Source organism: Teleopsis dalmanni, chromosome 2 (assembly GCF_002237135.1).
Source record: "Teleopsis dalmanni isolate 2A chromosome 2, ASM223713v2, whole genome shotgun sequence".
NCBI lineage: Eukaryota > Metazoa > Arthropoda > Insecta > Diptera > Diopsidae > Teleopsis > Teleopsis dalmanni.
This window is the reverse complement of record NC_051847.1, coordinates 161,382,474-161,396,827: the sequence shown is the minus strand read 5'-3', so window position 1 is coordinate 161,396,827 and position 14,354 is coordinate 161,382,474. Positions and strand designations below refer to the sequence as shown.

Sequence of the window (14,354 nt, the reverse complement as noted above, 5' to 3'; positions counted from 1 at the left end):
GTTGCTAACTTTTGTTATCCTTATTAAACCACTTAGTTTTGCAGATGAAGTTGAGTAGATCCGATAAGTTTGCTTTCGTTATCTTCTCCAAAGCAGTGAAAAAGCGATTCCCAAGATATTGAAGTCGCTTTGTCTGCAGTCCTGTACAGAGACACAGAAAGTGGTTGATAGATTCTGCCTCCTCTTCATCTTAGCAATTCCTGCATAATCCTTTTGTTGGAACTCGCCATCATTAGAGCATAGGCGCAATGGTACAGTGCCCCGTTAGTACTTCAGTAAGAACACGAACTGCAGAACTAGAATATTCGATTTTTCTTTTATGCATGAAACGAATGCAGAACCAATTACTGTTATTTAATAGTTTCAAATTTGACTGACAATCAAGAATTGCTTTTGATGATGCTAAAGTTAAGTTGTACCTTTCTACAAGTATGTTATAAGATCAATAGTGGTATAGTAATTGGTTTAGAGAATATGTGATTCCATCAAGTATGTCACAAGGTGTACAGTATTATTTTACTTGTCTTAGACAATTCATAATTGTACCATTTATGTAGATCAACAGTGGTATAGTACTTGCCTTAAAGAGTTAAGAGTAAATGAAGTAGTAATCAAAATTTTATATTATTTATTCATGGAAAAGCTGTATCTGCGGCTCATTGTATTGAAAGAACTAATCAATTTCTAAATTCTCCAATTATAATATGTATAATTGTAATAAAAGCAAGAGCACTGTAACAATTATAACACTTATAATTGTTTAATAATGATTTGTTTTCTAATTCACGTGATAAAATTTAATTGCATTTTAATGGTAATTAATCAATACTCTTCGATTCAAGAAACCAAATTATTGCTACCGGTACGTTATATGCGGTACGTTTTTTTAACATCTTCGTACTGAAGAGAGGACTGAACGATCGAAGCTTCCTACCTGAAATAAAACATCTGACTACATACACTTATATTCAATGAAGTTATCATAAAAAAAATAAAAATCACTTTATAACAATAGTCAAAAAATAATATTTTAATTTTAATTAATTAAATTCATCAAAAATAATTAGTATCATGTGTCTTTTATTATTTTACGCAGAAATAACTCTGACATTTTGCGTTTTATTTTAAAACGCACAAATAACTATTATTTTTGCCTTTTATATATAAAAATTATGAATAACTCTTATTTTCGAAAACAATTTATGACTAACACTGGCCTGTTGAGTATTTTTAAAAATGAAAAATTTTTTTTTTATTTATTTTTTTTATATTTTTTATAATAACATCTACATTAAAGGAAATAGCAATAAGTAATTGGACGAATTTTAGAATAAAAGTATAATACGTAATATCAAATCAATATTTAACAAGTACAACTTTTCATACTACTTGTTATATTTTTAGATGGATTTTGTATAAAAATACACGAATTCTATATTTGTCGAGTTGAGACAATAATTTAAACAAAGAATAATGTAAAACGTTTACTGCTATTGTTTATATTTTCTTTTGAAGACCTAACATCTCAGAAGTACTTTTACTTATGTAGAGTCAATTGTAATGAATAATGAAATTATTTATATTAGGTCTTCTCCACGAGCTACTCGTAGTAAAACTCGAGTAAAGCACAAGTACAGTACACACTAAGAGTGTAACATAAATAAAGTGCTAGATTACAAATTTTCATTGAAAAGCTTTGTGTAAAGTCTGATGAGAATAGTTGTTTTTTGAAAAATGAAAAAGTATAAACAGAAGTTAAAAAATAAAAGCGCAAATATTTTTAAATATTACTTAAAATAAATTTATGCTAATTAAAATTTTATTTCAATGAAATGAGTTAAAGTACTGTTAGTAATTAAATTTAATATAAAATATATATTTTATGTTATTATTACAGATATATCTCACAGTCTCGAAGTGTGTTAAGTACTTTATATTTTACTTTATATTAGTTCACTTAATGAAATATTTATTATGTTTTTTAGAACCATTTCACAATTTTTTTTTGTATAACAGTTAATACAATTGTAATTTCAGATTTTTTTTACTGTTACCAGAGCCGCGTAAATAAACAATTCAAAAATTTAGATTTAAACCAAAACAGCTGATTTAATTTAGCACAAATTTTACTTGAAAGAAATTGTTCAAGTAAAATCTGTGTAAAATCTCAGATGCTTTTTTTATTTGCACTTGTGTATACACAGAGTTACTCAAAGTCACTACAAGTAGCTCGACAGACTTATTTATATACTCTTAAATTTAAAACAATTTCAATTAAAATTATTTTTAGTAAAAAAATTTAATTTAAAATATTGATAAAAATATATATTTAAAAAATATATTACGCGATTTGAATCAAAATTAATATAACTGGTATGAGATGACATTAAAATTATGTTATACTGACCTCTGTATATGATATTTAGTTTCAATGAGCAGCGCCATCTACCGCTCAATGTTTCAAAGTTCACTTCGCATATAATTTTTTCGAATAGTTTGCATTGAGTTTTTTTTATATATTAGAGATAAAATGTTTTATTTAATTGGAATATGCTAAATGTAAGAAAAATTATACTATAATTATATGTGTAAAATTGCTTTGAATATGGATTGCCACGAAGTTTTCAACAAATAGTTATTGAAAAACAAATTGTAAGTATGGCAACTCTACAATGAGTGCAGCTGTTTTAATAAATTTATTTATTGTTTACAATAATTTTCAGTGTGAGCAAGCAATAACATTTGGATCAAATTAATTTCAATTAAATAAATGAAAATTTTAAATGGAAAACATTGAAGGTAAACTTAATGAATATCGTTTAAGACAAAGACGCAAAGAAAGATTCAAGAAATTTGGCGATGCAGTTAAGAGCTTTATCATTTCAGCTGTTACAAAAGAAGCCGACGTGGAAGAAAAACAATCAAGAATTCTCATAGAGGCAAAGTTTTATATACTAAACAAATTAAATAAATGTTATTAATATTCTTCATTTAATAGGATGATGAGCAGAAACAACCATTATTGCATCCACAAACAAAAAATAATAATCAGAGACTAATAAAGAATAATGTTATGTATGATAACGATAGCGGGGAAGTGGAGAGTGAATCTGAATTTGAATCGAACATTCCAGAAACCGAGATCGAATCCGAAAGCAAATATTTTAAATATTTCAAAATCATTGTTTATATACTGTTTTGGGTAACTCTGTACGCAATCGCTATCGAACTAGGTTTTGGCATTGTATTTTTAATAATCTCTGCGCTAGTAGGAATGTATTTAAACACACGGACTAGTCCAAAACACTCCAAGGAATTAAGCGCATATAGCGTATTTAATGAAAATTGCAAAGGCATTGAAGGATCGTTAACCGCAGCGCAGTTTGAACGCGAAATGGGCTATAGAACTTAAGCATTTTAAAATCTTCCTATTATGACAGTGATTTTACAATTTAATTATATCTATTAAAGTAAGTTATAAATTTGATGTTTTTATTTAATAAATTATTGTAAATACATATATATGACTAAAGTGTAATTTCGATTTTAATTAATAGTATATGCTTATAAACCATCGTTTGCAAACCATTTTCACATTATCATCGAAGTCGCTGACTTTAAAAATGTGTGAACTTGAAGGTCTACTCCAAAAGTATGTAGCTCTAATAAATACTGTAGTAAGTAGTAGAGCGATGGTATTGCAGAGGAATGAGGCTAAAAGTCTCAAATAGTCTTAAAATTTCTTGATGTACAATTAAGTGTATTAATTAATAGTATTCTGCGATTGTTTTGTTTTGATTGGCATAAAAATTGCGGAAATATTCTCTTTATGTTATCTGACAACCTCTCAGTTTAATATTTGTTTCATAATAATCATTAAATAATGCCTAGTGGAGTAAATATATCACTAAAGATAAGCAAACCTTACCTATAATAATTTTATCGATATTAATTTTTGTTGTAGTTAGTAGAGAACAATTCTGTCGTACAAGTTAATGTATAATGAATAAGGACAGAGAAGAGTAAATTGATTTATGATATTGATTTGATATAGTAAAATGTGTTGAATTTAATAGAAAGATTTACTTATGTTTTTTACTTATGTTAAAGTATTTTGAAATAAAGAAGTATCTTTATATCAATCTAATAGAAAGATTTAAACCCAATTATCGGGTTCAATAAAAAGAAAATATTATCTCTTATCGTACGAGGAGACCGGCTAATTCCAATATTTAAAATGCTTCCTAATGTCTATATGGCCGCTATTGGACCATTTTTTAAAAGTATTCATATATTCTTTTTTCTGATTTTTATTCCTTCTCTTACATATGACTTAGATTTTATTATAATTGATAGACTTTACAATTTATTCATTTACAATTAAATAAAATCATATAAGGAACTTAAATCTTAGAGGTTGATGCAAATCAGAAAACTTTAAATATCAAACCTTTTATTGGTGTATAAGGAAAATAAAAATTGTTCCATAACATAAATAATATATATTATAATATAATAAATCAAAATTGTATACATTATATAAACAATAAACATATTGCAATAATGTTTATTATGTTAAGGCTAGTTGAGTCAGTACCCCTGAGCACTTTACCTGTCTATTAACTGTGAGGTTTCTTCAAAACCCCTCTTTGCACATTGACTAGATTATTATTTATCACTTCAACAGACCTCAGATCTGTTTATTTTATTATAATTTTACCTTTAATTAAAAAACTGTTGTAGCTTTTCTTTTTATTTATTTTTAAAAAATAAATTGAACATATATTTTTCATACATATAATATATACGTATATAATAGGTGCTTAACTTGAAAATATAGATACACACATATATTTATATATATTAAACCTTGGTCAATTCTAGTTTTTCTTTTTGTGCATTTTACAAACATTTACAATTGCTGTTCCTAAGAGCAACTAATAAATTTAAATTTATTTATAAATAAATAGCTAAATTAGATTAAACAATAGTATATAGAATTATTTTAGCAACCTTGTAAGCTCCTTATTAATTTTAAGAACAATTACATAAATACTATAGATACTACATAATTCCAGGATTCCGGGATTAGTAGAATATACTATAAGAGGATATAAAAAAATTAACTTAATATCATATATTACTGTAGTTCCACAGTTTCTGAAGAAGTGTTGTTTGTGAACTTCGACAGAAGTGCTAAGCAACATTTTGTAGTCGGGGTCTAGTGGTTTTGGAAAGCAGATCATAAAGTTCTAGGAACTAAATAATAACATCTTACCGTTCCTCTGATTATATATAAAAAAATTGAATTGTTATGGATGCTGTCATATATATATTTGAAATAATTATATCTTAAAAATATATTTAATACTTGAAACAGTAGTACTGAAAAGAACGCTAACTAAAGGAATGTTTAACAAAAGTTAATTAAAATAAACTCACAAGAATGAAATTAATCCTATTATTTAATGTATTTTATGAAATGTCAACGACGTTCTGAAGTTTTTTACCTTCTTCCTCAAGGCATATTATATTAATTATCAATTGTTATAAATTATATTCACTTGTAAAGATTTTTATATATGTTTAAGAATTAACTATAAACTATAACAAAATATATGAAACTCAGCAGAAAATAATATAATGAAGTAAAAAATTTCCCTACTCTTAAAATCATGAAATATGAAATTATTTTATATCATTATAATATAATATATAAATATATTATATCAAATAAAACACAGTATATTATATTACATATTATAAATTTTTTTTCTAATTGTTTTATACTTTCTTGTTGTAAGTCTTTACAAATTATATAAATGATGATTTATTTTTAATAATAGCCGTAATTTTTTCTTTCAGAGTTGTAAAAAAACAGCATTAAGTCTGGTTGAAACAAATTTACCATTAAAAAATGGTAAATGTTTATATATGAAAAATGTTTTTTATGTTGTGTACAATATAATATATAAAAAATGTAAACAATAAAAATTAATTAGTTTAAATAAAAGAAAACAAAATGAATATTAAAAGGGCAATGGTTGGCATTTTTATCTTAACTTCTTCTTCATTCCATTACGTTTCCAGGGGAACATTCGGCCATAATTTTTATCTTAAACATTTAAATTAATTAAGTTATTTATGTATTTTAATTTATTAGTAAGTAAAATACTCATATGATTTCAACGATGGACTCAACTTTTGCAACATATTTCCAATAAATATTCACAATAGACTGATTTATGAATTTGGCTACATTGAAACTTAAGACTTAAATTTTTTGCGAGTAAAACCTAACTCTCAAGATTTTAAGAGCATTGTTGTTGCTTCACATGCTTTCTTTCGTAAGTTGCGAATAATTTTTTGTTACTCTGAAAGAAAAAATTACGGCTAATATTTGAGATGTTTTTGGAAATTAAGAAAGTGGAACATTAAATTTCTTACATGTACATTTTAAAACATGATTTTTTGGTTACTCATACCCAAACCTATCTTTAATAAGATAAATTGTTGTATATACTTTTTGATGATAGTTTAAATTTTAATAAATAAAATTTTGTAAAGGAAAAAGACTATATATTTTTAAGTTAGGTGAATAATACAATAGCTTAGCTTTGTAACCTGGAAAGAATAATTTTTTCCTGCTTTTACGAAAAGAAGAAAAAAAATAAATAAATAAAAAAACTTTTACTGGGACAATCTACAGGATTTAGTACACTCCAAATGATTTCGGGATAGTTGCAGCTTAAGTCTATACAAGAACTATTTGAACTTAATGAAGGCCAAGAATTATAGACAATTATAACAGGATCATTCACAGAACTTTGTAAGACTAACTATTACCTAAATAAACTAGGGATTATCACTAATAATGTCTGCAGATTTTGCAAAGCGAAATTTACTTGCACTAATGTGTGAACGGTGGTTAATTAAGGCAGTAACTATAAACCCCCGAAAGTAGCACTTTGTTATGACAAGGATTCTTCATAATAATAATATAACGTCATACATCTGGCAGTACATTTTAAAATAGTAAATATATTTTATTCTTTTTATATATATGAACAAATAAAATATTCTTTTTTTTGTAAAAATCTCCAGTAGTCTTAATGTAATGACGTTTTTAATTGGTAAATCTAATTTTCAATCTAGATTCATTCTCGTTCTGTCAAATTTTGTTGCCTAATCAAAAATTTTTAGAGTAATCCTATATTTTTGTAGTTGCGGTAACAGACATTTATACTCATAAATTTATATATCGACTCAAATTACACTTTATCAGTCAAGTCATATAAAACAGTTGTTAATTTCAGGGTAAGCTTGCTACTCTGGCAAAATATCTAGAGTGTTATAAATTAATCTTGAGTGTTATACATTTCTCTTGAGATTTACCCATCTAAAATGAAAATTGCACTAAAAGTGAATCTTGATTCAAAAAGTTACCCTAGATTTAGAAATCGAAAACGGCATAAAATTAATATTTCTTAATATTCATAGCAATAGAAGTTAATCATAGTTAATCATTTGCATATATTGAAAAGATATAAATTTAATGCACTGAAGCGAATTTTTTAAGGAACTTACTTATAGATAATATTGTAGTACTCTTTATTTTTTAATACCTTTTAGTACTCTTAGTACTTTTTTTAATTATCCTCTTCACACGAATTTATTGTATATTTTAATATTTTCAGTTATTAATTCTATAACATTGAGTAGATAATTTTTATTTATGTAGATGAATGAACACAAAAACTTAACATTTGCAAATTAAAGTAGATACTAGATACATTTATTTCAGGAATTCAAACTTGCAAATTAGATTAAGGACTATTTCACTATCTAACTTGCTTTATCGGTAAAAGCATGTTAAGCATTATCTTTTTAAAAACAAAATTGCAATCCGAAAGGATTATTATTAAAGGTATTATTTGGCTTTAACAAATACACAAAAACAATTTATGATATACAAGGATTGAGTGTTAGAACATATAACATTGGTTTACTATCTACAAGTATTGTACAGACATCTTACAAATCATCCTATCCTTTCCTATTACATGTACTTTTATTTAAATATGTTGCACCCTAGGGAGGTGGAGGTTGTTTATTCTGTTGTTAGTCATAATTTTATGTCTGCTGTGGTGTGTGAACTTGCACTTAACTGCCCTTACAAGTGTTCCTCCAGTATTAGCGGCACCTGCAATCCATATTTACATTAACAGAGAGCACATGTGAGTGTCTTCATAAATTGCAATATCATGCCTGTATATTTTCTCTTTTTATATTTAATTTTTCTAACATATTTTATATTAAATCATTTGTTTTTTTTTTACATTCCTCAAATTTAATATTCACATTACTTAAAACTATTCCATAGTATTTTGTATAAAGCTCTACAATTTTTTAATTACCATATAATTTATTACATATAATTAATTCTTAGCTAATGTAGGTTGAATGTTACATACAATATATCTTTAGCTATATATGCTTTATATTTATATATATATATATGTTACAATAAATATAATTATTTTATCCTAAAAGTTTATATGCCGGCCTTTAAGCAACTTAAGCTAATGAGCATTACTCTTTTGTAATTAATTATTTAGTTTACTATATTCGACATGAGCAATTGTGTACATTTGTAAATTATGTTCATTATTCTCGAACTCGATTAGAGTATCTGAGTTCACTGGGGTTAGTGGTGAGCAATTGCAGTTGCCTGCACCAGTTCTAATTGTGTTAAAATATCAAATATATATTCATTTGTTATTTACTATTGATAACCAGTTGGTTGCACTTAAACTAAATGAGAATCCTAGTGTTTACATCTGTAAGTCTGCCAAAAACAGTGTAACGTCTAAACCCAAATTGGTGCTCTCTTCGGTGTTTTGCATGAGTTCATCCTTTTCGCATTCATAGTCATCGTCAAAGTGTTGCAGTTCACATGTAGAACTCCTGTTCGATGAGTAGGAATTCTCGCGTATAAGCCGAATGCTAGCATTTTGGTATAAATGATTTCCGTGATGGCAATAGGCACAAGATGCTTAAGGCCATAACCATGTGCCAGATTGAGTGCACGATATGGTAATTTTGTTTAGTTTGTAGAAATGCATAGCAAACTAAACCGACCATCACAAGTACAGTGCCAATTGGCATATATACCGTAAGGTATTTACGTGCTGGAAACCATTTACGGGATTTATGACATCGCAGTCCCCAGCTCACAGATATTATGCAGATGCCAGTAAGTGCTGGTGCGAGAAATACCCACAAGCTCTGTTTGTTAAGTTCTGTTCCAAAGGCTAACAAAATTGCACCAAACATATGGAGTAGAGATACGAACTGAGGACGCACATGAGACATAGCTACTAACGTGACCCAAATGGCTAACAGCCCGCAATAGAAATCGCAAAATTGTAGTACTCCGATTTTTACCAAACAGAAACTATACTCATCTTCTCCTGAGTCGCATGCGTGATAAAATATTGAAAAGAACATTGCAAAGAAGTAAATGACTGCTTCTGTATAATATTTTCGTCGAACTGCCATATAAATACTCGGGAAGAAGAGTAAATTGCTTAGAGTTAAGAGTAGCGATGCAAGCAGTATAGACATACTGGAAGGTACTTGTGAATCTTCGGTACAGTCCCATCCACGGTAGCCTTTCATACAAACGCAAGTTGAAAACACAAAGCCGCCGGACATATAGTGATAGCAACGTCCGAAACGTCCACATCGTCCTGCTACACACGGGCTAGAAGATATGGTGAACACAACTGAAGAGTTACAATTATCAAGCGCAAAGTGTTGTTCAGTAGCAAACTTGTGATGTACTTCAAATTTTCTTGTCATCTCAACATAATTTGAGGTGCATTTTGAGTCCATAAGACACTCTTTTATTTTCAAAGTTTCTGTCTCATTCATAGATGCTAAACACTTGCGGTCGTTTATACAGGTTAGATAATAGTTGGCGCTGTTTGCGCATGCACACGGTGCCCTCATTTCATCTAGCATGTTTCCATATTTTTTGACAAAGTCTTTGACGCTGTCGATGATTGTGACCCTTGCCGCAGTTTCGGCTCCGTGGCAATATAAACCCATCGTTACATACCATTGTCCGCTTTCAGGAAAAGGAACGTGCACAAGTCCAGTGCTGGTATTTGAATCTGTGTTGTTCACTATGCTTGATGCCGGATATAATTTTCTGCCATAACGACATTTATCAGGCCATGTCGGTTCACCTGGTTCACCATGATGCATGCATACAATTATTGTTTGATTACTACGTGGAAGTGCTTTATTTTCTTCTTTTTCCACCACATCATCATCTTGGCCAAAAGGTCTTCCAATTAATTTTTCAGCTAAAATTCCACTTCGTTCTGTGGGCGATGTCATTGTTGGTAGGCTCTTCAGTTCATTAGAACCTTTCAACCCATGCTTCATGGACACAGCAAAAGATAGCGTTCCGCCAATATCGTACACCTCACCTATTTCAAATGCAAAACCGGCTGGTATACCTGCTGTAAGGTTTAGTACCGTTGGCACCGTACCATTCGAATCAGGCACGAGATCGTAATCGAACATAAAAAATTCACGATATGTTTGACGTAAAAGAGGATAAAATTCCATGTCGCGGAAAATCACAGGCTTCCATGCATTTGATTTTGAATTCGCTGTTGTGTTGTTTCCTGATTCTTTGGTTCCATTGTTGGTATCGGTTTCACTGGTTGCAGCCATTTTCGGCGAGGTTTTAATGCTGGTTGACATGTTTTCTGCGCCATTTTCTTTGTTGTTGCTTATGTTTGCATCTGAATCTGCATTTTCATCCTCGTTTACTGGTTCCTGAAAATCGATTCGTAATGAGTATACCAAATGATACCAAATTGTTTCATTGGCTTCTGACACTCCATCAGTGGCATTTTGACGTCTATGAGCTCGCTGTTGTTGTTGTAGCTGTTGTATTCTTTGCCGCTGACCGTATGTAAATGCTGTTGGCATATTCCTTAATCGTAGGTCAGATGTGCTCGTTGCCAGTCTATCGAACAGCTTTGCATCAGTTTCCGTCAGTGAACTTGATGCGTCGCCTACTGCATTCTCAAACTTAAGGAGTGCATAGTGCCATGTGTTAGGTTGCACGTAAAATTCGATCGAGATTTCGCCTGTCTGATTGGGCTTGATGATTGTGCTGTGAATGTAATTACTTTCATAATTTTTTCTAGTACTAGATGTGTATGAGGGTAGTGCATTGGCCTGTATATGAAATCCAACATCCGGACACTGCAGACAGACTTGAGCAATTGTGATGCGTGCTGTGGCTACTCCGATGTTGCGGGGCACATAGAATTTGTAAATGATTTCATTGTTTGTGGTTGAGTTGTCGTTGTTCTTGTTTGAGGATTTCGTTTTTGCATGGGATTGAGATGGAGGAGTTCGTTTCAATTTTGCACTTGCACTTGCACTTGCATTTGTAGCTGATGCTGTTGCTGTTCCTGTTGCTGATGATGATGTTGATGTTGATGATGTCGCAGTTGTGGATGCAAAAGCGGATGGTGACGAGGTTGTTGCTGAAGATTTGGTATAGTTAAATTTTTTGGTACCATAATTTTCTGTTAAATTCTGTTTTGTGGTGATGTTCTGCTCATCGCTATTGCTCGTTAGGGTACTATTATGCACTTGACCATTATTTATGATAATCGGATGAAAACGTGACACTGACATTTCAGCCAGCAGCAATGTGTCACATGATGCAGCAAGACCTGTAATGAAGATGAATCGTTTGAACGTAAAATTAAATGCGTGTAATTGTGATCTAAATAGAGATTAACTAAATTCGTATACAAAATATAATTGAAATGTTTGTGTGTTGTTTTCTGGGCGGACAACAATGGGCGTGATGGGCGTTTCAGAGAATTAAGCAATTTGAGTCTTGTGAAGGCAATAAAATTTGGGTTTGCACTCATCATAAAAATCTTTTTTGAGGTTAATTTGTTTATAAAATTCATATGTTGAAATATTCCCCACTCCCCATCTCTTGTCGACATGCACATAGGCATAAATCTATTTACTTCAGCATAAGCTGATTGTAAATGCACTTGACATTAAAAACAGATGCGCTTCATTTGCATAAATCCTATTTTTAATTTATGAACATAATTTTTTGAGATTATTTTCTTTGGTTTGACATTTTTAAAGGCTGCTACATATTCCAGTGAATATAAATTATAACAAAACTTATATTTGGAAAGTTGTCATACACCAAAAGACATAAATCTGCATTCTTTTGAAAAAATAAAACAAAAAATAAATAATTAAACTTTGTAGTAAAATTATAATTAATTGTTTTTTTTTTATATCAAATTATTTAGAGATATTAAATACATTTCAATGGAGTGGTATGAGCTTACTAGACATAAAACTATACTCATATAACAAACAAAAAATGCAAAAATCACTTAATAATGACTGTAAATAGATGGCTGTTATTAAAGGCCAAGAAGGACTGTCTCTTGAATAGATGATTTCATAATAATAGCTTTAGCTATGAATAGATCTTTCAAGCATAGCTTTAGTTTTTAACTGCTTCTGTAAAGATTTGATTTATTAATTTTATTCTTCAAGAATTTATAGAAATCTGTATTTAAGTGTTAATCCCTTTGTCCAAAGCAGGGCTTTTGCATTGAATCTGCTTTTAGTTCTCGATGTTCATGAGTGACAGAAAAACACAAGTTATCTTAAAGATACCTCATTTTGCAATGACCTGCTTAGTGAGTTGCTTTTTTAGTAATCCGTATTCTCTAAATTTGCGATCACGATGTTGTATTATCAAGAAAGTGTATGCATAGGTAATGCTTTTCCTTTCTCTTACATACGAAGTTGTAAGTTGAGAGATTGCGGGGTCGTTTACCACAGAGATAGTGAAATGAGATATGAATTATAATGAAATCGGGTTTACGGTTAATGGTTTTCCTTCCTCTTACATTCGCATTTCTGTGCAACATATAAGGATTGATAGTTACTTGGTCCATAGATAGAGAAGGGAAAATTGAAATAAGTATTATTCGTTTGTTGTGTTTCCAATTTTATTTCTGAGTCTGAAATTCAATTTCTTGAATTGTTGATTGTATATATTAAAAATAAAATTTAAGGCACAAATTTTAATGATTTTTATTATATCACATTAATCTATATGACGTGTCTTAAGAATTTCACAAGAGATCTTATTAGCTGCGTATTATTATTAGCATTTTTAATAATAAATAGGAATAAAGGTTTGGTGTTGATTATTTTGTCAAATATGACGCGTCTTATGATGAAAAGAAAATTAGGAGGATTCGAACAGTAATAAAGAAACAACAACAAAAATTTGATTATTTTATTGAAATTTAGCTGGTAATACAAAGCTGTTTCGAGTATGCTAAGTACTTCAGTGATCATCAGTGATCTTAGAAAATATTTGAATTTTTATTTAATTAGTTGATACTCCGTATATAATTTGTTGGACTATAAGTACCAGGCTTAGAACTCGTTCCTATCATATTAGAAACGATGACTAATCGATAAGGGTTTGTTATTGGTATTAATAAATCTTAAATCAAAACTTCTTACTTTCAAAGTTTTTTAATAATCTTCATATAATAAAATTCTTCCATTACTGTATATAGTTGTTACGATTGATCCTTTGAAAAGGACTTAAATTATTGCAGCATCAGCAAATATTATACTGAATAAACTGTGCTGATATGAGATAAAATATTTTGGTCCCATATCGGTAAGGAAAAACATTTTTGACGTTGTTTGACCTATTTGTTAACAGAACGCTTCAAAATGACCCTTCTGTCAATCTGTGTCAAGTTTTATCAAAAAAGTTGAGGTTTCCTATATTATTAGAAATATCGGGTGTACTCACCAGGCAATAAGGGCTTAAATTTCATTTAAGCAAACAATGTTTCTGTTGTAGTCAAATGCTATTTCTGAGAGATCCAACCAGCAGCAAATATACTTGAGCTTTCAGCACCAATTCTTAATAAGTTATTCAATAAGTTCTGGGGTTGCAATCTACGATCTCGTATTCGTTAATATAAGAAACATTACATTTCGATATTTTAATTATTCTTTAGAAACCATTTGAAGTTGACGTATAAGTGTACATATACGTTCTCTTTTAACAATCAAGAGAATTAAAAACATAGTGATTAAGGTTTTTTAAAATCAATGGAAATTTAAATCAATATTTTATCATATTTCCGATAAATATATTCCATTATAAAGAAATGCGAAGTGAATCCTGTTGTTGAAAAGCGGTTTGAATACGATTCACATGAATCACACCTCATGCATCAACA

At 29.5% G+C, this 14,354-nt stretch overlaps 2 protein-coding genes across 2 annotated transcripts in view; one reads left to right on the top strand and one right to left on the bottom strand.

Annotated features, from left to right (window-relative positions):
* The first annotated feature begins 2,563 nt into the window (after positions 1–2,563).
* Positions 2,564–3,479, top strand: LOC119681015. Its single transcript, XM_038094073.1, has 3 exons — positions 2,564–2,652; positions 2,724–2,939; positions 2,999–3,479. Exons 2-3 carry the CDS (start codon positions 2,784–2,786, stop codon positions 3,410–3,412), a joined length of 570 nt encoding a protein of 189 aa, XP_037950001.1. The 5' UTR covers positions 2,564–2,652; positions 2,724–2,783; the 3' UTR covers positions 3,413–3,479.
* Positions 3,480–8,438: 4,959 nt separating this feature from the next.
* The window catches only part of LOC119676034, a 16,944-nt gene continuing 11,028 nt past the window's right edge, over positions 8,439–14,354 (bottom strand). Inside the window, exon 2 of the mRNA XM_038087257.1 lies at positions 8,439–11,768. Coding sequence (XP_037943185.1) covers positions 9,007–11,768 — 2,762 coding nt within the window. The 3' untranslated portion in view covers positions 8,439–9,006. The remainder of the gene's footprint in view (positions 11,769–14,354) is intronic.

What these genes read in the sequence shown, in the direction of transcription:
- LOC119681015 (XM_038094073.1), top strand. Translation starts at nt 2,784, where the DNA reads ATGGAAAACATTGAAGGTAAACTTAATGAATATCGTTTAAGACAAAGA. An exon ending in AATCAAGAATTCTCATAGAG is followed by an intron (nt 2,940 to 2,998) that starts GCAAAGTTTTAT and finishes TTCATTTAATAG; the next exon opens with GATGATGAGCAGAAACAACC.